The 27,994-nt window shown below is 40.9% G+C and overlaps 1 protein-coding gene across 1 annotated transcript; it reads right to left on the reverse strand.

Moving 5' to 3' along the window:
• LOC308075761 (solute carrier family 4 member 11-like) lies at positions 1 to 27,916 on the reverse strand. Its single transcript, XM_080415712.1, has 20 exons — positions 27,746 to 27,916; positions 20,555 to 20,605; positions 18,352 to 18,447; positions 17,805 to 17,848; positions 16,765 to 16,984; positions 16,046 to 16,127; positions 14,861 to 14,984; positions 14,320 to 14,529; positions 11,963 to 12,047; positions 11,052 to 11,177; positions 10,473 to 10,586; positions 10,172 to 10,304; positions 9,295 to 9,368; positions 7,413 to 7,659; positions 6,570 to 6,676; positions 5,610 to 5,775; positions 4,734 to 4,907; positions 2,628 to 2,823; positions 1,341 to 1,510; positions 1 to 744 (listed from the first exon to the last, which is right to left on the reverse strand). The coding sequence occupies exons 1-20, from the start codon at positions 27,780 to 27,782 to the stop codon at positions 678 to 680; spliced, it is 2,523 nt and encodes an 840-aa protein (XP_080271838.1). The 5' UTR covers positions 27,783 to 27,916; the 3' UTR covers positions 1 to 677.
• Positions 27,917 to 27,994: the final 78 nt, after the last annotated feature.

Below are 27,994 nucleotides of genomic sequence, written 5' to 3' on the forward strand. Positions count from 1 at the left end.
GAATTCATCCAAATACTCCAATCAGAAGTTGCATAAATTGTATTGACTGTGCTCAACGTATATGTGTAATATTTAAATGAATGTTACAAGAGTGTAGGTCATATCAATTGTAAAAACTGTGAAATCACCTACAGTACATATTTCAACAACTCTGGCAAATTGAAGAATTCCAGTTATTGTAGTTATGTGTTAAATGTAACCATTTGTAAATTGTGTCCAGTATTATGTCATGTACTGTTGAAGCCAATAACAAAACCTAAACCAAGTAGTGTTTATTACAGCAAATGTCACAGTCTATAAACACCTACGCCAGGCCAAAGGTTTTTAATTACAAAAAGTCAAAGAATCTGTTGGGAAGGACTGCAAACTGGATAAAATTGTTAAATACAACATCACAGGTATATGTCAAATATGACAGAGAACTATGTAGCTTGTAAATGTATGCAATTCATCATTGAGAAAGCAAATGAGGGGGTGAACTTCATCCATCCATCCAAAGACACTGACTTCAGCCACAAATATGAGTGCACAGTACAAATATGAGTGTACAGTACAAATATAAGTGTGTCATAATGCATTATGACACACTCATGTTTGTACTGTGACAGTCATGTCAGTAACGTAAGCAATTTGGTTCCCTTGGAATTGTCTTTGTTTCACAGCACCACTATGGGTGTCTACATGTGTTGGGAGTCCATAATGTCCAGATACTTGGCATCTATTAATTTTGGCAGCAAGCTGGTCCTGAAATGACAAATTAAAAAAGTAAGTGGTGCTTTTGATTAATAACAAAATAAAAATAAAGCCTAACCCTAAACTTAGTCCTAATAACTCAAAGTTACTTGGATAACTGTAATATTATGACTGTTTTGGCAATTGTAATAGACCATATTCACACGGCGGCCATATTGCCATTAAGTCAATGAAATGCCACCCCAGTTGCCACCCCAGTTGCCACAGCAACACAATGTTAAATTCCAAAATGGCCACCGTGTGAATATGGACTATAAGTCACACTACTAGTTACTGTGTAAAGTAATAATATCACAGTAATATATATCGTCTCTGTCAGGAGGAAACCTCATATGTCCAAAACTTTTACTTTTCAGGATTCAAAAACAACAAAAGGAGCAGATCAACAAGCTCAGAACGCGCTGCGTTGCGTTTCGAGCTTGCGGATCTACTACTTTTGATGCTTTTGTGTGACACTGTAGTATGATCAAGTAGGGAATTCATTTTAATTCATGAAAACAAAACACAGACTATGGAGATAGGAGGTTTCTGTCCGACACAGCAACAATGTATAACTTAGTAACCAGTCACTGCAGTCTCAGTCTCACCTGACAGGAACGAGCAGGATCATGAGCAGAGGGAAGACCATCTTCATGTAGGGTAGCGGATACATCCCAAAGGCACACAGGACGATCAGCTGCACCATCTGCAGGGCTGTGAAGTAGTGCACCTTCCTCTGAGGAACCCGCCGGATGTAGTGGGTCGGAGGGTAGGAGGTCTGAGAGGAGATGATGAGGGTTTTAATTGTCAAAAATCTTCACAAAATAGCGAAAAGAGACGGTCAGCAACAACCGACAGACCATCTACAATAGAGCACCGAAGTCCTGACGTCACTGCCAGTAGAGGGCGCTTTTCCGCAGGTTCGTTCGTGGCTTTACTTTTTGTGTTGATATCCTCATTGGGGAATCTTAGATCGCTTCATATAAGAACTGTGTTCCAAAAATGAACACACCACCCTGGCGATTTTACTCATATGGATATGATGCATCGACTGAAGGTGAAAATGTACACATTTACCCAAAGAGTAACACAATATAAACACTAGAAACGAGTCAAACAACCCAAAGACTACATTTCCCATGAACGCGGCTGCTGTAGGGACAGTGATTTCAGACCCGGAAGTAGTAGTTCTTAAGACTTTTAAGGCATAATTAATTTCCATTTTCGCCTGTATCAAATATGAATGAATATCATAAACGATGCAGAGCCACCCCCCTGACAAAAACGCCAGGGTGGTGTGTTTATGTTTGGAACACAGTTCTTATACGACGTGATCTAAGATTCCCAAATGGGGATTTCAACACAAAAAATAAAGCCACGAACCCATGAAACAGCGCCCTCTAGTGGCAGTGACGTCAGACTTCGGTGCTCTATAGCCGATCTACAAGCTTGGCTTGTAGATCATCTACAAGACCATCGACAGACCATCTACAATAGCAGATCTACAAGCTCACAACGCGTCGCAACGCGACGCGTTGTGAGTTTGTAGAGCTGCTATTTTTGAAAGTCAAAGTGGTCAAGTCTGTCTGTAGGTTTTAAACACATTGAACAAATGAAAAGTAGGCCTACTAACAAGAGATTTTGACTAAATAAACTCTCAAGACAGATTCTGCTAACAGCTGAATCTCTCAGCACCACTGCCCTACACATGTAGTGTTGTTGTTAGTAGGAATGAACACAGAGGCACCCGGGAGGAAGTGGACTAAGAAAGGGGAGGAGACAAACCCGAGTTCCTGTCTCTACACAAAAAAGGAGGTGGTGCACCCAGAGGCAAAAAACAAAGAGGATTTAAAAAAAAAAAAGCGACGTTTTCTCTTCTGTTGGTCTCTCCTCACCTGTTCTTTCATCAGGAGGAGCATGCGGTCCATCATCTGGTTGCCGTCCAGGGACGTGGCAGCGATGTAGAGGAAGAGGCCGTACAGGACGGGCTTGGGGATCCACTGGAGCGGGATGGGCAGCATGAACACAGAGAGGCCGATGAAGATGTTGGCCGCCAGAGCGGTCAGACGGGTCTCCTTCACGCTGACAATTCTGTAATGGGGCGGAGAAAGAAATAGACTTTAGTCAATTAGCAGCGCAGTGGTTCTCAAACCTTTTTCGTGCCAAGGACCAAGTGTTGCCAGATTCTGTGAGAGAAACAAGCAACCAGGTCTAGGAAAACCAGCCCAAAAGAAGCGACTATGGGCCACATGAGCACTTTAACATATACATCAGCTATTTGAAAATAGCAGATCTACAAGCTCACAACGCGTCGCGATGCGACGCGTTGTGAGCTTGTAGATCGGCTATTTTCAAATAAAATCTTGTGGGGAAATTATTATTAACTCTTTGACTGCCAGAGTATTTTCATAAAGTACTCCCCCATTGCCAGCAATTTTCGTGTTTTTTTTATTTTTATATTTTGAAAATTTTCATGAAAATAATTGATCAGACTGTTTTTTAAAGACGCCGCACAAATCCGCCACCAGAGAGCAGCACATGATAGCTTGATCAGCTCCTGGTGTCTCTCTCACCCTTCTTGAGCGATTAGACAGGGAAAACCATGAAAACGGATGTGACGTCCTCCCAGATTGTTTTGATCGTCAAAATTACGTTGTGATACACGACGGCGATGACTGATCGTCACCCAGACCATAGATTATAGAAGAGAAACTGTCCGTTTGTCCGTCGTACCGTGTGAAAAACCGTTTGTTTACCTATTTTGGACGAAATGACCGGGGGAAAATAATCAAAAACCGGAAACGGAACCCAGGACATGAAACCGGATGCAGATATGGGTGAAGTAAGTGGAACTCGAGAATAACATTGAATTTTAAGCAGCATAGCGCGATCAGAGATTAAACAATGAACGCAAATCCAACGCGTCTAACGCGTCAATGGCGTGGGTGGATTAAGTAGTTATTGACGTGTTTTCGAGTCAATGGCGTTTATAGAGTTAATAGCACATGTACAAGCTTGCAGCGTGGCACAACGTGACCAGCTGTGAGCTTGTACATCTGCTATTTTTGAATAGCCAACATATAAATGGATAAAGTGGTTAAAATTATTATGATGCCAAGTTAACACACTTTTGCTGAGGACCCCCTGGAACCCCCCCCCATGGACCACTGTGAGATACAACGCATTAGGGGTGTAACAATTCATCGAAGTGATCGATTTAATCGATTCTTTGAAAAAGAATTGATCATTTACTAAAATAATCTTTTAATGTAATGATAAAAGCGAAAAGTATTTTTTTTTAAACTAGCCTACTGAAAATAGCCGATCTACAGGGATCACTTATCCCACTTATCCGTCGATCAGTCTGGCCCAAATATGGAATTCCTCACTGACATCATCACTATGATGTCATCAATAGGACATCAGAAATTCCCTGGCAGAGCTGTACTCACGATGAGTGTCGTGTTTTTTCTGTCCTCACATCGTGTAAACGTCTTTTTTTTCTGTACTCACATCGTGTAAATGTCTTTTTTTTCTGTACTCACATCGTGTAAATGTCTTTTTTTTCTGTACTCACATCGTGTAAACGTCTCTTTTTTTTGTGTACTCAAATCGTGTAAATGTCTTTTTTTTCTGTACTCACATCGTGTAAATGTCTTTTTTTTCTGTACTCACATCGTGTAAATGTCTTTTTTTTCTGTACTCACATCGTGTAAACGTCTCTTTTTTTTGTGTACTCAAATCGTGTAAATGTCTTTTTTTTCTGTACTCACATCGTGTAAACGTCTCTTTTTTTTCTGTACTCAAATCGTGTAAACGTCTTTTTTTTCTGTACTCAAATCGTGTAAACGTCTCTTTTTTTTGTGTACTCAAATCGTGTAAATGTCTTTTTTTCTGTACTCACATCGTGTAAATGTCTTTTTTTTCTGTACTCACATCGTGTGAACGTCTTTTTTTTCTGTACTCAAATCGTGTAAACGTGTGTTTTCTTTCATACTCACGTTGTGTAGACGTGTCCGTTCTCCACGTGCTGCTCGGTCTTGGCCAGCTGCCGGGCATGCAGGGAGGAGTGTGGGAACGCGGCGTGCATCCATGGCAGCCCCAGACACGACATGAGGATGTTGATGAAGCCCGTCAGCATCAAGTCCCAGTGGAACGTTGTGCCTTTGAGCAACCTGTTGGCATAGACATTCACACAAAACACGACGCGTTAATTGGCTTTTTAGTGTTACTATCAAAGCACCTTTCTGATACTATCAGAGACAATTAATGTACAGAATACTGATGAGGCTAATTATGTGGGAAAATTTGACAAAATACGTGTAATGTCTGCTAACCCTCCCAGCTAGCGTTTCTGTACAGGCAGGAGGAAAGCTAGATTCACTTCAATGTTCTGTTGAAATGTCAGTAGCCTACTACTTAACGCATTGTAAAGACTCATTCAATCATTCACACCTTCAGTCATTCTACGTTCTATTCACAATCAACTACGATAGTTAAGGACAATAGAGAAGCCATCAACACATGTGCGAACAACATGCTCATGCCTGTCCGTCTCAGAGAGAGAACTAACGCAACAACATCACCAACGATGTGCCCTGCAGGCTGTGCTTTCACTTTGTTTTGAGATAAATGCATTCCATATGATGACAGTGCATCAGTATGCTAAACCTGGTCAGGTCTTGGCTACTGAATGCTGATGTAATATATGTGATACTTTCTCCCCCACAGCCCGTATCTGAATGCCAGGGTCAGAGAGGTGGTGTCTGACTGTGCCCAACGTTGAGAAACAGTGGTACAATTCATGATGTGTCAACACCACAAAACAACATCGTTCATTTGTCTTGGTAGCCAAACGCAGGTAACCAGGGCCTTACTTGTGTTCTGGTACGTGTGTGAGTGAGATGACGATGTTCTGGTCGATGAAGATGAGCAGTGCCAGAAGGAAGCCCAGACCAACGGCACTCAGAGTTTGCAGTCCTGTCAGCTTGTCGAATGGAGCAAAGTTGAACACCGGGCCGTTGTGGACGTTGAATACAGGAACTAATGGGAAAAGAGACAGTACAGTATATTTTAGACCAGTGGTTCACAATCATTTTCATGTCATGGACCCCCAAAATTAATATTTGTCAATTATATGTCAACATATATTTGAAAATATTTGTGACCCCCATAAGAAACATTTTTGTCAAGATTTTTCAACATTTCATGAAAAGAGAGGCAAATTAACAAGGTATAGCCAAGGTATGGCAGGTGCCACTGGTCCACATTGAAGCACTGCTACACAACCAATTATGTTACGACCCCCTGTCTAAGGTAATGGAGGACAACAGTCGTTTCAAAAGTGAATTGCTTTTATTTTATTTTTTTAGCAGAGACTTCAATCTCTCTTTTTTATAAGTGCAAAAATGACTTCAGGTTTACAATGTAGTAAAAAGAACTGACTAATAAAGAAAAAATTACCCCAACCTAATCCTTAACCAAAAGAAAAATATACAATTTCTAAACGTACTTACCTAACTATAGAAAAACAGAAACAAATTACTTTAAAAGGACCAACTCGCCAAAGTTTATAATGAATTTCGAAAGGTTGCTGACAGCTCTCGTTTCACCATCATTGAAGCATTTGGCTACAAATGATGTCCCCTAAAGCTAAGCTAAGTCCCCTCTAACGCAATCATCTCTAACGAAAAACATAAAATAAAATGCTCAACTCGCTCAACTTGACCGACGGGTCTCTGATTGGAACTGTCTAATTCCTGTCATTCACTAGTCATAAAGATTCCTTCAGTATTTCATTCATTTGAGAGAGGAAAAAAAGCAGAGCTGCTACTCACGCTGTACGTCAAGGAACAGGTAGGAGCCGATGAAAGAGCAGATGAGCACAGAGGTGGGCAAGGCACAGTCAGACACCACCTCTCTGACCCTGGCATTCAGATACGGGCTGTGGGGGAGAAAGTATCACATTTATTACATCAGCATTGAGAAAATGCAATAAAGGAATGTAAAATTCCCTGAGAACGTGAGAAGTTCATCATATACTGTAAATGCTAAAAAATTAAGAATTCCAAAGGAGAAAAAAACAAATAACTGCAGTATGACACAGCTGCAGTTGTTAAACCTTGATTGATCAAAGTACTTACTGGGCATTATTTTCAAACCCCCTATCACCCTAAAACAGCTATATGTGAGCTAACACTACACTGTTTTAGTTTTTTTTTGTAGAAAAATCTGAAATATCTATAGCACATCTTTATGTAACTTATGTGAGAATAATAATAATGTATTAACCCATTAAAACCGGGAAAGTGTATAGCAACATAGGATTTTCTGAAAATTCTTAAGGATTTAGAACAGTGGTTTAGAACGGTGGTTCTCAAAAATAGCAGATATACAAGCTCGCAGCGAGCTTGTATATCTGCTATTTTTGAACATTTTAGAAAAATCTTGAATCTTTTGGAAAATGCTGCATTTTTTCTCCTCTGGGGGTCCCTGGCACAAAACATTTTCAGATGGGGGGGGGGGGGGTCCTCGGCCAAATAAATACATCAATTTGGGGGTCCTTGGGGGTTTGAGAACGACTGATCTAATAGCACATCTTCATGCAACTTAATATGTAAGCATAATAATGTATTAATAAATGAAGTCGAATGTTTTGAAATGCTGCTGAATTATATTACCTCCTCTTGATGAGGTAGAGAGCGTAGCCCAGCCACAGGGTCCCCAGCATGAGCAGGAGACAGAGGATGGGCCTCTCCCTGGTGCACAGCACCAGGGAGTCGGGCAGGAACACGGACGGGTGTCCCTCTGTCCCGTTCCCCCCCGCCGACACGTTCTCAGCCTGCCGGAGAATCTCCTGGATCTGCAGGAGCACGGCGGTGCTGTTAGTGGTGGCCAGGGTGGGTTCATGGTAGAAATGCTCAAAGACTGTATGTAAGAGAAGCCGGGGGAGGAAAGAGAGAAAGAAATAACGAAAGAAAGAAAGAAAGGGAAAAAGGGGTTGATGATGATGAAAAGCAGTATAGATCGGAGGTTATTACACTTTGCTGGTCTGGTCTGTGACTTGACGAACCCATTGAGACCTGAAGTCGATTCTACATGTCTCCTAAATCTCAACAGTATTCTGAAAAAACAAATGTTTCTATATCAGTGGTGCTCAATCTTTTTCATGTCAAGGACCCCCAAAATGGTATGTATTTGGCCGCGGACCCCCATCAAAATATGTTGTTCCAGGGACCCCCCAGAAGCAAAGATTTGAGTTAAAAATGTTCGCTTAAAAAATATATATATTCAAAGATTTGCACACATTTTCAGGAATTTTCTAAAATAGCAGATCTACAAGCTCGTAGCGCGGCACTCGGTGCCGCGCTATGAGCTTGTATATCTGCTATTTTTGAATAGCCCAAAGTGTAAAATAATGCTTTTTAGCTCAAATCTAAAAATGACACAGTTCCAGGTCTTAATGGGTTAACCACTTAAACTCTATATCGTTGCTGTTTTCGTTCTACTCGACCGTGCTAGATCGTCACACAAAAGCATCAAACGTAGCAGATCTACAAGCTCAACACTTCGTTTCAAGCTTGTGGATCTGTGTACTGTTGCTGTTTTTGAATTTGAATCCTGAAAAGTAACAGTTTTGGAGATATGAGCTTCCCACCTGACATGTTATGTTCATTTTACTTTGTATTGGTGATCTCTCTCACCACACTGCCATATCCAACACTTTAGATTAAATGTCAGTACATTTAACACTGTACATCAAAACATAATTCTGTTTTTATTGTATAGTTGTTAGTGTAATTAATAGCCCTTAGGCTAAAAGGAAAAGGAGATGAAGCTCTAAAGAATCCATCCACCATTTGGACAGCCCTTGTATTTCTTGTGGTAAAACCCATCAGAAACAGATGTAAAGAGAGGCAATGTGAAAGACTACACTATGCACATTACATGGTTGTCAGTTCGTCTTGCAGCACCTGGGAGGGCCGGTCTACTTTGACTACATGCTTGCCTTTCCTCTAAACCAGTGGTTCCCAAATTGTTGAGCTCAAGACCCAAAAGAGAAATTAGACATTTGTCCCGGGACTGAAACTAGTGAAAATAGCAGATCTACAAGCTCACAACGTGTCGCTTCGCGCAGCTTTGCTAGCAGCTTTGCGAGCAGCTTTGCAAGCTTGTATAACTGCTATTTTCACCACTTTACTTTTTATTTTATTTATGAAAATGTATTTTTTTTTATTTTTTTTTGATTAAATACTTGAAAAAGTTTAAACCTTTTTTTTTTAAATATATTTTGAAATAATATATTTATTTGTTTTAAATGGAGGAAACAAATATAAGGGGATATTTACTCGTGACCCACAAATTGATCCGGAGCCACTGTTTGGGAAAACTAAAGACCCCATGACAGACACTGTATGAATATTTCGCTGGACTACATTGACCATGACAAATGATAGGCAGATCGTTTACACATTCTTCTACATTACAGTGAAATTGCAGAGCCAGCAGGCACACGCATGAACAGCATGCTGGGCGAAATCTGACCCAGGCGGCTGCACTCACTTTTGACGGTGCCTTTCACTGCGTCCCCGATGAAAGCTATGGAGATAAACAGAGCGATGACTTCTTCTGTCGACCTGCGAGACACCGGAAACAAAACAGCCATGGTGAGACCAATGCATGTTCTTATCAGAACAATGTCTTTGATATGGGCAGACATAGCAGTGCATTCAAGGCAAGACAGTGGGTGGTGGATAGATAGAGGGTACATTAAACAAAAAGTTGTATGAGAGAGAATAGGAAGACAAAACAGACCGGCCTCTCTTATCAGTGGAAGGAAGATTTGGTTCTTTTCAACATTAGTGTAGAAAGTACTGTCTAGTTATTATAAGCATAGGACTTCCATTACTGTTTCACATAGTTAGAACTCTTTTTTTTTGTGATAGAGTGATTAGAGCACTTCTTTGTTAGCTCTGGTCCATATAGCTTTGCTACTCACCAAAACAATATGTTGAAAGCCTAAGACTTTCCTTAGTGGCAACACTCTCGCCCCCAACCGTCTAAAATACACTTTTTGGCCAGGAAAGACAATATTCCACCAGTTGGAAAAATGTTTTAGTTACTCCACTGCACCCCCTACAGATCTGGTCAATGACATTTTTCTACTGACAAGATCTGGGGGCACAGTGGAGTAAATATTGTTTTGCCCCATCCATCATCACAAAACAAACTTGTTATTTTATTAATTTATTATGGGTCTTCTGAAAATATGACAAAATCTACTGGGTCAAAAGTATACATACAGCAATGCCTAATATTAGGTTACATGTGCGTCCCGTGGCCATTTTCACCTCGATTAGGCAGTTTTGGTAAAGCCATATTTTCTTGTAATGGTGGTTATTGCATTTCAGAATGAAACTCCCTGATGTTATGGACTCACCGTTTAAAGAGTTTCATCACCAGGCTGACGTTGAACAAGCCTCCGAGGATAAGGAAGAGACTGTTCCACAGGCCAATGCAGGCGTAGAATGCAGGGAAGTCGAGGTCATAGTCATCACAGATTCCCCTGATCACTGGAAAACACACAAAGATTAAAACAAATTGTGAAAGTAGCTCACTTATCGCTCATTATTTTAGACACATTTTAGCAATTGTGGACAACATGCAGGGCTTGAAATTGGTACAGGTAAATTACTTTCAATATTATTTCCCTTGCATTGGGTCTCAGTTCAGATACATACCGCTTATGAAAATAGCCAGTGGTGCCGTAGTCAGTGGAATGACCAGTGGAGAGCCAGCAAACAGCACATAGATGATTCCTCCAATGCTCTGACCAACTATGGTCTTCTGGACATCTTTAAAAAAACACAGGGAAACTCAATTTTAATGGCAAATTATTCTTAGATTAATTGAGTATGTGACCACGAATCCCATGAGAACAATTCAAACTAGTCGTTAAGGGTGCGGTCACACAAACTTTGATTCTGCCTATTCGGGCGGATTCTGCCAATGCTTTTCAATGGGAACGGAGCGGTTTGTTGACAAAACTGCCCTTAGGAAGTATATAACATTGACATTTCAGTCAGCTACTTGTTAATGCCTGCCCTATGTGGCAAAATCCACAGCCAAATATAATTAAAAAAATAAACAAGATTGAAACATACTGTATTGTAAATGCTAGTATTTTGACTGTGGTTTGCAGCATATTATGTGGTTGAGAATTGGTTGGAATTAGGAATTAGGTTGGAATTCAACGATATTTAATAATTTGTCAAAGGCTCAGGATTACATCACATTATGAGTCCATATACGTTATGTACCTATCTCTCCTCTTGTGCTCTCGTCATTCAGAGAGCCAAAGGCAATAGCGGGCAGCAGAATGGCGATGTAGAGGAAGATAGCAGTGGTGGTGTACTTCAGTAGACAGCGGTCTTTCCCTGTCATACCTGTGGACCAAGCACCCAAACATTAGCATTAACAAAATGTGGAATGCCCTGACACCACCCATTAAAGGATTGTATAACAATGGTTTCTTTAAGAATTGGGCTGAAAATGTATGTATGTACTTTTGTACATATAGTATTTGTATTTGTTGATGACATGTATTATTGTGAATTTATATGCTATGTTGATGAATTGAATACATAGGACCACAATGGAAACAAGCCCCCAGGACTTTGTTGTGTTATCCTTTTAGCCTTAATGTCTTACTGTACCACGTGCGGTTTACATTTCTGACCAATAAAGTATTATCTTTACTCACTGTTTCTCAACGTTTGTATCTCAGATGGAACCTTTTTTTATGTTTGGGACCCCAATCTACACTGTAAAATGATCAGTGTACATTAAAATGTACCCTTACAGGTCTACATTTGGTTGCATTTGTATACTCTCAGAGTTACAACCCTGTAAGGGTCCATTTGGACCCTGTGGTGTTGAAAACCAGTGTCTTAACCCAGTGGTTCTCGAACTTTTCAGGCCACGACCCCAAAAAATAACAATATTTGAAGTGGGGACCATGTGAAATCATGTGGGTCAAATCATGTTCAGACCCACACGTTGAAAACCAACCCCTTGAGCCAAAAACAACCCAGTAGCTGGATTAATCATTAGATATTAATAAGGCAGCATTATCAATTAAATAAAGTAAAAAATTAAAAAAACATTCTTTAATGAAAAACTAAGTTTAGGATAAAAGGTCCACAGTGATGTTCAGAGCGAGCGGTCCTACCGTCTGTGAAGTCGGAGGGGTAGAGAGGTAGTCTGCGACGGAGGTCGTCATAGACACCTTTGCCGGCTTTGAAGAATTCTTTGGTCTGTGAAGAGATAGAACAAGACTTTTTGTCAGCGGAGGTCAAAGAGCTGATGATGCAGAACAAGACGAGCAGTGAGCTGGTGATGCAGAACAAGATGAAGAGAGGTGTGGATTTCAGGGGGAAACTCATTCAAGCCACCACTGACGTGTTCAACAAAAAAAATCTTTAAGGGTGCAGTCACACGAGCTTTGATTCTGCCTATGCGGGCGGATTCTGCCAATGCTTTTCAATGGGAACGGAGCGGTTTGTTGATATTCGAGGATTTCCGCAAAAAACACACTCCGTTCCCATTGAAAAGCATAGGCAGAATTAAAGTTCGGTGTGACCACACCCTAACCACTTAAACCCCAGCATCTGAATTGTGGGGAAAACTCTCGCAGAAAATATCAGATTGACAAGCTCGTTGTGGGCTTGTCGAAAAATTTATAATAAACATGGCAGATTGTTTTCATTGTCTAATTCCAGGGTACAGTTTGTGTGTACAAAATTCCCCTAGAGGAAAAAGTAAATTTTTGATTGGCAAGCATCGAACTGCTCCATTAGAGCAGAGGTGGCTGATAAAACTGGTGGTATTGTCTAACTACAAGAATGTTGCTGAAACTCTGTACTCTGTCAATTTCTGAGTCATACCTATTATGTCCAACATTGTACATTTGGAACTTACAGAAGGGATGAGTTTTACATACATTTCGTTGGCTTGACAGAAGCAAAGAAAGCTATTATTGAAAGTTCAGCCTCAATCTGTTATAAATAGTGTTGCCTTATAAAAGTGCATGCTTTGGTCTGTCTCTGGGCAATGTGTGCCCCTACTCAGTGCACACATGTCCTCTTGATTTAAGCACTGAGTATAATGAAATACTCAGTGGTGGAACGAGTACCCTGATGTGATTAGTACTTAACCCATTAAGACCCGAGGCCGATTCTACAAATGCCTTCTAAATCAGTAGTTCTCAAACTTTTTCGTGCCAAGGACCCCCAAAATGATATATATTATTTGGCCGTGGACCTCTAAATTGTTCACAAATAGCAGATGTACAAGCCTTGAAGCCGTGCTTCTCAAGTTGTGAGCTTGAAGATCGGCTATTTTCAAATGGCCAAATAGTGTGTATAGTGCTCATGTGGGCCTAGTTGCTTCTTTAGGGCTTGTTTAACAAAGACCTGGTTGCTTATTTCTCTCGCAAAATCTGGCAACACTGCAATGGGGCCGCATAGCATTCTGCTGCCAGACGACCATGGCAGACCTGGCAGCCATTCAATGTGCCGCCCAGCTGCTCTGCATTCTTCTAGAGCGGGTTGATAGAGTGTGGAAAACAGGATCAAATAATGAGTTTTAACTACTTTTTTTTTTACTGGACCACATCTTTAAATGACTAGATGGAGGAGTAAAATACGAGGGTGGTCTCTCCACATGTGCAGAGATAAGTGCACTGTTTTACAAGCAGCCATGCATGACATGGCTGGTGTAATACCCAGCTTCCCTGTTGCTATATTAACTGTACGCTACAGTAGGTTGCATGATGATTGCACTGAACCTATTCTACAACATAGCCTAAGCCATTTCTTGGTATGGTAAGAAATACAGTGTGTGCTGACTAGCAGGCCACTAATGAACCATTAGATATGTGTGCTGGCACTGCTATCTCTAATACTTATGTCGGCTAATGGGCAGACGTGAAAGCGGTTTTGGATGTGCACTCTAGCGAGCCCCCTCAACATTTGATTCCAATGTGCGCGTGATTGGTTGCATTACATTCACATTATTATTAATTATTACTTATTTTGTATTTGTATTATTTATATTTCATATCGTCTCTGTCGGGTGGAAACCTCATATGTCCAAAGCTGTTTCTTTTCAGGATTCAAATTCCAAAGTATCAAAAGTAGCACATCTACCAGTTCAAAGCGCGTCGCTTCGCGCCGCGTTTCGAGCTTGTAGATCTGCTCCTTTTGATGCTTTTGTGTGACGCTGTAGTATGACAAGTAAGACGCGCGAACGCTGGAAGCGAACGCAGCTCGAAAATATTGTATATTTACGGACTTGTAATCCGTGTTATTTCACCGTGATAGGGAGAGAACATTGACATCGTGTGTGTGTGTGTGTGTGTGTGTGTGTGTGTGTGTGTTTTGCAGGCTGTTGTGCATTTTAATCAGAGCATTGTCTACATTCCTGCACTCTGGCGCACTCTGGTGGCTGCACACAGGCAGTGCACGCACACAGAGACAGAGACACACACACACACACACACACAACCCGAGCACGGTTTCATAGTACCTGTAGGGCTTTGCCTTTCCGTGGGTCAGTGTCGTCCACCTCCTCCACCACAGGGCTGTCGCTGGGCATGGAGAGCTGCTGGCGCTGGTAGACCAGCTCCTGGACAAACTCCTCCTGGCTCTTGGACTCCAGGAGCTTCTGCCTGAAGGAGATGTCCGAGAACATGGTGGCGAACGTCCTGCCCAGCTCAATGGCCGTTTTGGTGCTTTTCTGGAAGGCGAGACAGGATTTGGGGATTTTATAAATTTTGTTTATATTATTTCAGGAAAGTTATCATTAGTCTCTCAAGCCAGACAACAATTCTGCAATCTTAAAATGTTACATACAGTCTGTAACTATACGCCTTCTGAAAGCAGCGAACGGAAGCTGTATGTCAGAAAAGTAAATTTTTGCTAAGCATCAAGTGTCAGTATATGCATCGACTAATTCGATTTATTAGCCAAAACAAAACAAAATGTGTACACTCTCAGAGTTATGAGGGGTACTGGTACTTCAGTGACAGAAGTGAGGGGGGGTCACAGTGGGAAAGGGTCATTATTACCGTTCTGGGAGGGGCCAGGATGAGGATGACGTAGCGAGCTTCACAGCAGTTCTGTCCCCAGTTCTGGGGTCTCTCCAGACGGGTGATGCAAACATGACGCCGCTGGAGGGTCCTCACAGTGGAGCTGATTGATTGAGTACTTTATTAGTCATGGGGACTTGTTTCCATTGTGGTCCTATGCATTCAATGCATCATCATAGCATAAAACATTTACACAATAATACATGTCATCAACACATACAAGACATATATGAACAGAAAAGAAAAAGGAAAGACGGCGCCAGTCAATGACACCTCCTTTAGCTGAACACAGACAGACAGACAGACAGACAGACAGACAGACAGACAGACAGACAGACAGACAGACAGACAGACAGACAGACAGACAGACAGACAGACAGACAGACAGACAGACAGACAGACAGACAGACAGACAGACAGACAGACAGACAGACAGACAGACAGATACTTTTTGTCCTCACAGTGAGCAGGGGTCCAGCTGTATTCACGCTGCCTTTATCTACACAATGTTGTCCCCTAGTTTCTGCCCTGTTGTTGCCCAACATGTCTGTGTAAGTGAGAGCGTTCACACACTGTGTTATTATCACTGTTTACATCCAGCATACTGTAGATAAATACTGCGGCCCTGCTCCATTAGAACAGCTGTGCTGGTGTTGTTGCCATTCAAAGGTATTTGTGTAAGATTTTACACCCTTAACTTAGTTGTAGGGGTGCAACAGTTAATCAAACTAATCGATTATCGGAAACTGAAATGTTGCTTTTTTTCTTTAGGAGCAAAAAATGCAGATCTACAAGCTCACAATGTGTCACATCGTGCTGCATTGTGAGCTTGTGGATCGTCTATTTTATCTATTTTTGTATGACACTGTTGTACAAAGAAGTATTTCTAATTTGGTAAAAGTTGTACAGACAAAAAATCTGATATAGTGCTTATTGATTATTTGATTAATCAAAAACGTTATCAATAAAATAATTGCTATAAATGGTCGATAGTAACTGCCCTAGTTACGTAATTTTTGGTTCTGTGAGCAACTTTACCTTTATCCAGCAAGCTGGTCAAAGGATGAGTTGAAATGGGTTCGGGATTTGCAGTGCGCCCCCCCATCTAATTATTACACTGGCACCGCAGAGCTTTTCATTAAAAACTAAAACCTGTGTACTCACAGTATACATAGCCAGGACTGCTGGTAGTGGATGCCCGTGGATGTAGCGGTTACACCCTGAATGGTCTCTGACAGAAGCTGCACTGTGGGAACATAAAAAAAACAACAAAACATTAGAAAGGTGCGCTCCTCTGAGCACAGAGCTCTGCCAGGCTGGGTTGCCTACAACAGGGATGTTGTCAGTTGTGTGGTGCAGCCTTCAGGACATGAGGAAGCTGTGGGGGGGAAATAGACTTTGTACGACAAATGGTGCAACTTTTGGAACCCCCTATGGAATGAAAGTGAAAGTGCATGTGAAGGTGCGCTCTATAGAAGCCCCATAACATGCGATTCCAATTTGGGGATGATTTGATGCTGCGTTCATGATATTAGAACGCAACTTTTGTAAGAAATAGTCTCCGACCACAATTACGGTACAGTCTATTAAAACCCTGTCAACCCGGTCATTTTGTCTCATGACTCACGAGACCATTTGTACCTAATTTGGTGAAGAAAACAAATCATGTTTCAGCAATAAGCAGTGACATTTATCACGTTTGTGGAGCCCCCCTATGGATGGAAGTGAAATTGCGTTTGGTTCTGCATTGTTTAGAGGCCCCTCAATGTGTGATTTAAGTAGAAAGGATGTTTTTTTCTTCACATTATTTGCCCTGAAAGTGGGTAATGGTTCTTCCGCTTCCTATGTAGCACTATAGCGTCGTCACTGCTGCTGTAACTCACCATTCAGCTCCTTCCCACCGGAGTCGGTGAAGAGCGAGGCCATGACCTCGTCCACGTCACAGCTGCCGTGGCCCTCGTCCACCACGTGGGTCAGCATGCGCCGCAGCACCTCGTCCAGGGTGCTGGCCTTCTCGTCCAGCACGATGCTGGCCTGGGCCAGGAAGCCGTCCAGGTCTCTGTGGGCCCGGACCTCTTCCAGGAAGTTCATCGGCTTGACATACTATTTACCATGGAGTTGAGAGAGACGAGGATCAGTAGGAGGAAGCATAACAGTTGGATATCGTTGCTGTCGGGGGGCATAAACCTCTTATCTTCATATTCTATTGTTTTATGTTTTTTCATAAATTAACGCCCTAGTTGATCATACTACAGCGTCACTCAAAAGCATCCAAAGTAGCAGATCCACAAGTTCGAAAAGTGGACGCCTTTTGAGCATGTAGATCTGCTACTTTTGCTACTTTTGAATCCTGAAAAGTAACAGTTTTGCACATATGCAGTTTCCACCCGACAGCGACAATATAAAAATTGACAATGTTCACTGATAGCTGCATGTTCTCCACATCTATGAAATTAATGATTTGAATCCTAGTCTAGTTCAATGATTCCCAAACTTTTCTGGATCGGAAAAGAAAACTCAAACAATTTGAAAAACGGCACCACAGAACCAACTGAACACTTAACTGAACACTTAACACGACAGCAGAACGACTGCCAATGTCGGGTCTCTGCTCTACATGCAAAGTATCTCGAGACAACTTAAAATAAAATAAATATTGAATTGAATTGAACTATTTATCTGTATCACAATGAAAACTATTTTTCTCAAGGTTTTAAAGAAATAAATACAACAACAAAAAATATTAGTTTTTGTTTTTTATAGTACAGTTTTTTTTAATAGTTATATTATCATAATCATTAACATCTTAAGTGTTTTGCCAATTATTTGGGGTGCCCACTTGCAATACCCTCGCGGCCCACAAGTTGGGAATACTGAATTAAGTTGTAACTTGGGAGGCATCACAAAATAAAAATAATCTTACTTTTCTGGTTGTGTTTAGAAGCCCATAACCAGGGCTGTCCGGGTCTGAGGATGAAAACACATACAAAGTGGACACAATAAGCATCGTTTTAAACATAAAATGTAGGATGTTTTCACACACACAATTTATTCATGTCCACATAAAGGAGAGCATTCAAGGACACAAATATTAAAGGTACAGTTAAGGTTACTTATAAGGAGTGTTGTATTTGTCCTGTGCCTCATTCTGAAGAAGACCTTGTGTCGAAACGTTGATCTACAAATAAAGCCTTGACTGGGAGCTTCTTGTAAAGTTATAGTGTTGTGCGGACTTCTATTATTTCTTACAGTTAAGTACATTCACAAAAACATGGCATATGTCATCATGATACAATAAGCACACGCACACTCTCGCGCACACACACACACACACACACACACACACACACACACACACACACACACACACACACACACACACACACACACACACACACACACACACACACACACACACACACACACACACACACACACACACACACACACACACACACACACACACACACCTGTGGTGTGGGTCTGACTGTTGAATATGAGGTCCTTGGTAGAGACAGGCGACGTTTTGCCCTCCTCGGAGTTCTCCTGCTCCCCATCGTGCAGTTCTGGAAACACACAATGAATAACAATTTAAATGTTCAATTCAAGCAGCTTTATTGGCATGAGAAAACATACGTTTACATGGTTTTGGTGGGTGGCTGCCATACTAATAATAGGAAAAAGAAAAACATGTTTTTTTATCTCAAGGTTAAGATGCAATACTGACTAGATTTAACAATGTCTACAATAAATAAAAAGTATTCATTCTGCCCTCCCACCACTCCACCATCTGTTGACCAGCACACAGCAACAAAGGAGGGAGGGGGGCGGGGGGGGGATCAGAAGGGAGGACGACACTCTCAGGCCCAATAAAAATATCCTCCTTAAACCAGACAAGCGGCTATATAACAATATCAGCCCCTCGTAAATTCCTTCATCGTATAGAACAGAAATATGGCTGCTAGAATGTTTTATGAGGAGACAAGAAATGGCGTGGAGGGGGAATTAAAATTGCCTTTTGCTGGATTCTGAAATTAGCTCTGGCGAACCGTGGCTCTCCCTTCCTTCCCCATGATCTATGGATGAATACCACCAGCACCACCTGTCTTCACCTCATAGATCACTTACATTGTTATTCGCCCATTAATTAACTTGTCAATAACTCCAGCAACGACACTAGCTATGTGCTGCTCACTAGCCCGTGAAATGGGTCACTTTATTTACCATTAAAGGTAGGGTAAAGGGATATTTTTTTGTTAAAATAAGTGTTAAATTGCTCTATATTCTGATAGTACTCATTGTGTTTGTTCAGTAACAGGAGTCTCCCCGTCCCTCCAGCTCTTGATTAAACAGATAATGCATTTTTAGGTCGGGATAACAATTTTACCCAATCCGGTGAGAGAACTCACACAGGACACAGGACAAACAAGTGAATTTGGAAGTGCATGGTGACACAAAGAAATGAACAGACAAAATTGGAACTGCACCACTATAAAATTGAAGCTGATACGTGTGTACTTTCTTTGTCACCTACCTGAACATGTATTTTCTGTTTATTAAAGAGCTGGAGAGACAGGGAGACCACTGTTACTGAACAGCTAATATAAAAACCTAGCATCAGTTTCATCCTGTTTAAGGAGACTGTAATAGAGGTTTTTCTGTTTTAAAAAAACATGTCAAAATTAAGTGATATTCATTTTTTTTGTACTGATTTAGGTCATGAAAACTTGTGGTTATATAACTAAAGGCAACAGCTTTCCAATCATTTATGAGTCCTTTCGCATTTTCGAGCAGTGTGTCCTTGACCTTGAGCTTGAGCGTTGTTCTGCATTGCCTGTCCCTCTCGCTCTGGAGTGGAGGGCTAAAGTACCATCCAGTATCCCTTTGTGTCTGTTTATTAGGTTGGTGATTATAATACAAAAATAAAAGACGACCCGTTCAACCTGCTTTGAAAATATTGTCGCTGTAACCTTGTCATGCAAATTGTGAGCGTGTAGATCAGTTATGTTTGCAATTTTTTGGGAACAAATTTGAAAGAGAAACTGATTAAGTTTTGGTGAATGGCGAAAGTGTATTCTTATTTTTTACTACAGACGAGAGGCTGCGCAGCCTGCGCTATCGAGGGTGTGCGGGCAACGACTCGAAAGTAACATAGCGTTAAGGAGAACTCCTTCTAACGCTATGGACAAGAGCTAATTTAACCCTAACCACTGCACTAGTGAGATGCATTACAGCTAGTACACACCCATTTAACCCTAACCACTTCACTAGCAAGATGCATTACAACTAGTACACACCCATTTAACCCTAACCACTTCACTAGCAAGATGCATTACAACTAGTACACACCCATTTAACCCTAACCACTTCACTAGCAAGATGCATTACAGCTAGTACACACCCATTTAACCCTAACCACTGCACTAGTAAGATGCATTACAACTAGTACACACCCATTTAACCCTAACCACTTCACTAGCAAGATGCATTACAACTAGTACACACCCATTTAACCCTAACCACTGCACTAGTAAGATGCATTACAGCTACAGTCCACACCCAGCCATTTAACCCTAACCACTGCACTAGTAAGATGCATTACAACTAGTACACACCCATTTAACCCTATAACCACTGCACTAGTAAGATGCATTACAGCGTAACAGTACACACCCATTTCTTGGAAGACATATCCGTTCTTGGACCTCCCCGTTGATGGAGCCCCTGTGGAGACAGAAAGAAAGACAATTGATCATACAGTATGAGATATATCAGTTCAAATCATTCTGTATTTCACTGTTCAACGTTCCATCATCTGTCTGCAACGGCGGTTGCTGTATTGAGAATCCCTGGCTGTATGGCATCATATCATACAGCCCAACTTTGAATCACACATTGAGGGGCCTCTAAACCACTGGCTCCCAAACTTTTTTGCTCGAGACCCAAAAGAGAAATGTGATGTCTCCCAAACTTCTTCTATTTTTGAGCGGTGTAACCGCTCCTATAAGTGGGTTTAGTTGAGCGGTGTAACCGCTCCTATAAGTGGGTTTAGGACCCATCCGTGGCGAAAGTTTTTCTTTCCGTCGTGAAAATGTGTCTTTCGCTGTGACGCCATGCTGTGGAAAACACGCCCATAGGCTAAGCTCTGCAGGACGTGCTGTGATTGGCTATAGCGAGACACATGATGAAATTAACTTCAAACTTCGCAGACGCGCTGTGATTGGCTAGCGAGACGCATGATGAAATTAATAATGATGTAAAAAATGTAAGCACGTCACTTCGCTGTGATTGGCTACCGAGATGCATGATGAAATTAATAACTCATAAATAGCACCGCTCACTTCACTTTCTTTTTTACATTTCTGAAATTCTCTGGAAAACTGTTTGAACTTTCTATTTAATATCTGAACATGTTTTTCTTATTTTTTGAAAATGTTTTGAAATAATAATTACAAAGGTTTTTAGATCGGCTATTTTTCGGCAAATGGTCCCCCCCAGAATAGTGATGCAAGGGTCCAAGTGGTTAATAAATTATTATTATTTTTGTTATTTCCTATCACACATTTGGTAGCCCCCCTGTAGTCACTCTGACGACCCCCTAGGGTTCCCGGGCCCCCTGTTGAAGGCCCATGGTTTTAGGTTGATAAGTGCACAACCCAGATTGGGTGGGCCTCTGCTCTGTGAAACTAGACCCCCTGCAGACGGGGGTCCGGGTCTGACCCCAGAGCTTCTGGTTTCAGCGGTGGCCTTTAAAACAAACGTCATGCTGTGTAGCTCAGTGACACTCGAACCATTTGAATTTCAAGGATCACCAGTTTGAAAAATAAAATAAAAACTGTCTTCAAATGCAAAAAAAAAAAGGGAATATATATAATAACGTTTTTTGGTCTGTTAGACCTTCATCAGGTTATCTTAAGCCCATTTGTACACTGTCAGAGTCACAGACCATTAGTACACTGTCAGAGTCACAGACCATTTGTACACTGTCAGAGTCACAGACCATTAGTACACTGTCAGAGTCACAGACCATTTGTACACTGTCAGAGTCACAGACCATTTGTACACTGTCAGAGTCACAGACCATTAGTACACTGTCAGAGTCGCAGACCATTTGTACACTGTCAGAGTCACAGACCATTTGTACACTGTCAGAGTTACAGACCATTTTGTACACTGTCAGAGTCACAGACCATTTGTACACTGTCAGAGTCACAGACCATTAGTACACTGTCAGAGTCGCAGACCATTTGTACACTGTCAGAGTCACAGACCATTTGTACACTGTCAGAGTTACAGACCATTTTGTACACTGTCAGAGTCACAGACCATTTGTACACTGTCAGAGTTACAGACCATTTTGTACACTGTCAGAGTTACAGACCATTTGTACACTGTCAGAGTTACAGACCATTTTGTACACTGTCAGAGTTACAGACCCTTAAGGATCCGTTTGGAACCTTGGTGGCCCCCGAGCCCGACGTTGAGTAATGTTAGTGACATATAGCTGACAAATAGAAGTGACTTTTCAACTGCTGTTATTATTATACATGGACTGATGCTTTCCAGCAGTTAAAAAAAAAACATGTATGTTCCAACTATGTAACCTATAGCCTTGATCTACTCTACTGTATATGCATGCAGGCCTGGTAGCATGTGTGACAACAGTCTATTTTTTCCATTTTTACGAGAAACATTCTTCATGCTATCCAGGAGACCATGCAGAGAGGGGGAACAAAGAAAGTAGGATGTGTGTGTTGTCAAAAACAAAGGTTATTTAGATATTCATTTAGACAGATGCCAGGTTCGTTTGCTAACCTGGCACCCTATAGTTTGTATTGTTTCAATGTACATATTATATATCTTTTTGATATTATAATGTTTAGACTGATGATAGGTTCTTGGTTTATCTGGATTACTGAGTCTCTATGCATTGGATGTACAGTATTACCTTGTGTTTACCTTGCTTACTGTAAATCGCTCTGGATTAAGAACGTCTGCTAAATGCCTAAATTGTAAATCGTTGTACTGTCTCTAGAAACTGAATTGAATAGTGAAAATGTTAATCCTTTGTTGTATCCCTGAGAAACTGAACAGAACCCAAGAATTGGACCTCTCTGGGGAGGAAAAAGGTTACGAGGACTGAGCATGTTAGGTTACAACGCAAACGTGACGTCCAGCAGTGTGTTATGTTTGTGTATGTGGGTCAGGTATCTGTGAGGCGTAGGGAGGAGATTTGTTTTGCCAAAAAGCACAGAGTTTGGCTCCATGGGCTCCGGGCACTGGACTTTATCTCAAAGCAGTAGACAGTATATTCCCATGCCTCCTCCACCTCAAAAGGATTATTTTATCACAAACAATAAGCTACCACTTCATATCGTCTCTGTCGGGTGGAAACCTCATACGCATACTGTCCAAAACTGTTACTTTTCAGGATTCAAATTAAAAAATAGCAAAAGTAGCAGATCTACAAGCTCGCTGCGTTTCCCGCTTGTGGATCGGCTACTTTTGATGCTTTTGTGTGACACTGTAGTCATCAAGTAGGGCGTTAATTTACGAAAAAATATGGAGATAATAGCTTTCTGCCCGACAGCAACGATATATAATGAACAGATATAATTAGTGCAATATCACTTCTATATACCTAGTTATAACCCATTTGGCTGGCCAGTTGAAACACTTCATATTTATATTTTTTCAGTTTGATTCTTTGCGTATAGTTACTTTTGCTTTGGCTTAGTGCAGTACACCCGGGCCATAATTTAACCCCGCAGCGTCCATATTCTAGGAGGAACATTAGCCAAAAATGTGCAGATCTACAAGCGCGTCGCAACATGAAGCAATGTGAGCTTGTTGGTTGGCTATTTTTTTAGGGAAAAGATTTGCTGTAGACGGGAAAAAAAGAAGTGGTTCAAATACAGTTGCAACTCAGGTCCGTTTTACTAAGATTAGAGGGTTTAAGGGGTTAACAACACTTTACCAGCCTTTCTTAATTGAGAAGGAATTACTATTATAATATTGGTTAGTTATTACAATGTGCTTGAGGGAAGAAAAACACTAATCTGACATGGCCTTGTTGTTTTTTTTCACAACGTCTGTAAATGTCATGAATTCTCAAACTATATCTTTTAACTCACAAGGCCAATGCTGTCAAAACAGACACAGCGCTCTCGAAGCTACGACATTCATCGCAACCTCTTCCTTGACAATGCTGCTCTCCTTCTCTATTGTGATTAACACTGAGACACAATATGAATCCCTTTTCCCGCAAGACTAAACTTGAACTCTGTGCAACTCTGTGCAAAAAAAAGTCCTTACTAATTTACCAAGAGAATATCACTGCAGTTCGTATATCCTTACACTGGCTCCCTGTGTGTCAAATAATAATACTGTTGGTCTATAAAGCTTTACATGGTTTAGGGCCCAAATAAATGTCTGATCTTGTACGATATCATGAACCATACAGACCATGCAGGTCAACTGGGAAAGGCCTGCTTTCTGTCTACTAAAACCAAAAATAAACGTGGGGGAAGCAGCATTTAGTTTTTTATGCACCACATAACTGGAACAAACTCCCAGAAAACTGCCGGTCTGCTGCCACTCTTATTTATTTCAAAACACAATTAAAGACCTTTCTGTTTGCCGCTGCCTTTGATTGAGTTACTTTTCTTTTTTCCTATTTTCTTTTCTCTTCTGCACTGTAATATCTATATTGTGTTTCCTTTGCTTGGTGTTCTGTGTAAAGCACATTGAATTGCCTTGTTGTGGAAATGTGCAATACAAATAAAAGTGCCTTGCCTGGCCTGGCCTTGCCTTGTGCATGCACTTGAAACACCGGTGGCTTTGCAGAACACCGGGTGAACTTCACAATGCACACAGTATGGTGCTACATCATCCATGCAGCGTAAACAGTATGGAGGAACTGCAGTTCATTCCACTTCAACACTTCACACACACCTGAAAGTGTGCGTTGCGGTCGAGCATTATCGTCGCTGACGGGGCAGAAACCTCCTATCTCCATGTTCTAACTTTTTGCGTTCTTTCATAAATGATTGCCCTACTACTTACTACATCATACTACAGTGTCACACAAAAGCATCAAAAGTAGCAGATCCTCAAGCTCAAAACGCGGCGTGAAGCGACGCGTTTCGAGCTTGTCGATCTGCTGCTTTTGCTACTTTTGAATTTGAATCCTGAAAAGTAACAGTTTTGGACATATGCGGTTTCCACCCGACAGAGACGAGATAGAATCACTGGACCAAATGACAATTGCACAGATAAATGGTCACGCAGCCTTCCTGCCTATGATCCAACAGCTTACATTTTTCAAGTGACTTATTTTTTACAATTAGACAGACATGAAAGAACCTCGTCTCCATGACAGCTATTCTCTGTGACACAGGGAGCTGTAATTCCCTGGAAGACATGACAGAACTCACTTCATTATGTGCTTTTCGAGTGGATTATAAAACAAAACGTTGCTGCCTACCTAAGCCTAAAGGATTGTGGTGTAGAATAAAGCCAACCAGGGTATCACAACTCTGTCTTTTACCTTTCAGCGAATGTAACAAAGTCTACTGTGTTCTAATGGATCCAATGCAGTTATTATTAATATAACCCTTACCCACAGACCCACTTAACCATTTTCACTTTCACTGCATGTCCAACATTTTCAAAAGCGGCAAAAATAGCAGATCTACAAGCTCACAACGAGTCAAATCGCGACGTGTCGTGAGCTTGTAGATCGGTTATTTTGGAAACCTTTGCGTCACACTAGGCTAATTGAACGACCAAAGTAGAGCATTAATTTAAGAAAAAGATGAAATATGGACATACAAGGTTTCTGACAACAGCAATGATTGTGTACATCATATATGAGACAGGAAGAATCAACTGAATAAATGTTATTTTCAAATGTAAACAACATGACACTATGATTCCAGTCTTCAACAGTTTGAGCCTAATAATGCAGTCAAGGGGAGTGGAAAGATTAGAATCTTGAACATTTTTCTAGTGGATAATCTTCTTAAGCCTCAGCCTGAGAAAAAATGGAACCGACGTGTTTTAACCCTGAAAGGTATACTGAATCGCCATTACAGATCATGTCATGACAACGATCAGACTTCTGTGCCATTCTTGACTCCAAAAACGCAGTGTATTCACAGCTAGGGCGGGGTGATATGACCTCAAATCAATATCACAATTATTTAAAACCTTTGCCTCGATTACGATTAATGAAGGATTATTTAAAAAAGTAAAAGGTCACAACACGTTGCGATGCAACCCGCTGTGAGCTTGTAGATTGGCTATTTTTGCTATATGTGTATACAGGGCTTAATCAGACGAATCTATTTAGTAAATAATAAAATAATTATTTTTTTGTGTGCTGATTCATTTGATATATATACAGAAAAAATAATCTGCTTCTGGGTTATTCAATTAACTACATTAAAGGGATATTTCACTTTCAAATAAAATAATAATTTAAAATAAATATTTTTAAAAAATGAAAAAAGTTATGGCAAAATCACGGCCCCCTCACACATTAGTAGGACACTCTAATGCGTGAGGGGGCCGTGATTTTTCCATTACTTTTTTCATTTATTTTTAATACATTTTTTAAATGTTTATTTTATTTGAAAGTGAAATATCCCTTTAAGTCGGTTATTGGCTCTAAATGTCAGTTTCGATATATTTTTCGGTTAGTTGCCCAGCCCTATTCACAGCACTGAATAAATGACCTGCATATTAACCAGGTGCATGCTCACAGTGTGCTGTGGATAGAAGCTAGAGCAAAAACAGTATAAATGCTATATGTTGTCAACTCATTTTTGTGTTTATTCTAATCTGCTCAGATAGCCTACCAGATGAGTTGTGTGATATATGCTATAGTATAAAGCAGTGGTTCTCAACCTGTGGGTCCCACTAGTTCGAATATGATTCTTTTGAAGGTGTCACGGCCTGAAAGGTTTGTGACAGGGTTCTCTCCAGCTCTCTATTAAACAGAAAATAGCTACATTTTCAGGTTGGGATAACAATTGTATCCATTCAGAGACTAAACTGTATTTTGTAGTCTGCCGTGTACATTACATTAGAAAATGCAATGTGACAATGTCAAGTTAACTAGCTGATAAAGGACTAAACGACTCCCTGAATGTTTACTTTACACAATCACTATCACTTTACACAATCACAGGAACATTATTTTTGTCGTTTAGTCAATTTAATGTTTCTGGGATTAATTTTGATGGACAGTTTGTATGACAGTAAGAACCAACCTTCCAACTAGGTTAAAACAAACATTAATGATTATTTCAGCTGTGCATGCTCACATTTCCCCAGACAAAGTGTCCCCATTTATAGGCAGATCTGTAAATATTAACTGATCCCCATTTCCTTTTGAACTTTCCGGGCAATAAAGGGCATCTTCCTCAGGTTGAATGGATTAAACCACCAAGAATGAAACATTAAATAGCAACTATAACCGAGTTACAGTACAATACGGAGTGCGACAAAGCAGAGACATGCAGCTATACAGTAGTATAGTAGTAGTAGTAGTAGTAGTAGTAGTAGTAGTAGTATAGTACTATTTCAATCAATCAAATCCTCTATAATAAAAACCAACACTATTAATAAATGTCACCTCATATCACCTTCCACCAACAACACTAGTGATTCAAAGTATATGAGCAGTGAGAGAAACAGCATACTGTACATAGCATATGAGCAGACCAGAGCAGACCCCCACATGTTTGTCATGTGGTGGTTTCATGTTGCATGGTGAAAGCCCCCCCCCCCTCTCTCTCTCTCTCTCTCTCTCTCTCTCTAGTATCCCCTCTACAACCTCAATGTGAAATCTTAACTTACCAGATGGCACGAAATGGAGGACCTGTTTGGCTTCCATGTTTACAAGTTGAGTTGAGACACACTTTCCCTACTATAGCTCAGCCCATGATCACCATCTTCCTCATCCTAGTTTGGTCTAGGGAGAACTTCACTTCCCTAACACCGGCTTGCTCACACTGGCAGCAGTGCCTTCTGGAGGCACACACACACACACTACACTACACTACACACACACAGAAACTCCCACACTCACACACACACTGTGAGTAA

The sequence above is a fragment of the Gymnoscopelus braueri genome, assembly GCF_963280865.1.
Source record: "Gymnoscopelus braueri genome assembly, chromosome: 20".
NCBI classification, from domain to species: Eukaryota; Metazoa; Chordata; class Actinopteri; order Myctophiformes; family Myctophidae; genus Gymnoscopelus; species Gymnoscopelus braueri.

What these genes read in the sequence shown, in the direction of transcription:
- LOC308075761 (XM_080415712.1), bottom strand. Translation starts at nt 27,782, where the DNA reads ATGGAAGCCAAACAGGTCCTCCATTTCGTGCCATCTG. An exon ending in GGAAAGGCAAAGCCCTACAG is followed by an intron (nt 12,048 to 14,319) that starts GTACTATGAAAC and finishes ATCTCTTCACAG; the next exon opens with ACCAAAGAATTCTTCAAAGC. An exon ending in CCTGTTCCTTGACGTACAGC is followed by an intron (nt 5,776 to 6,569) that starts GTGAGTAGCAGC and finishes TTTTCCCATTAG; the next exon opens with TTCCTGTATTCAACGTCCAC.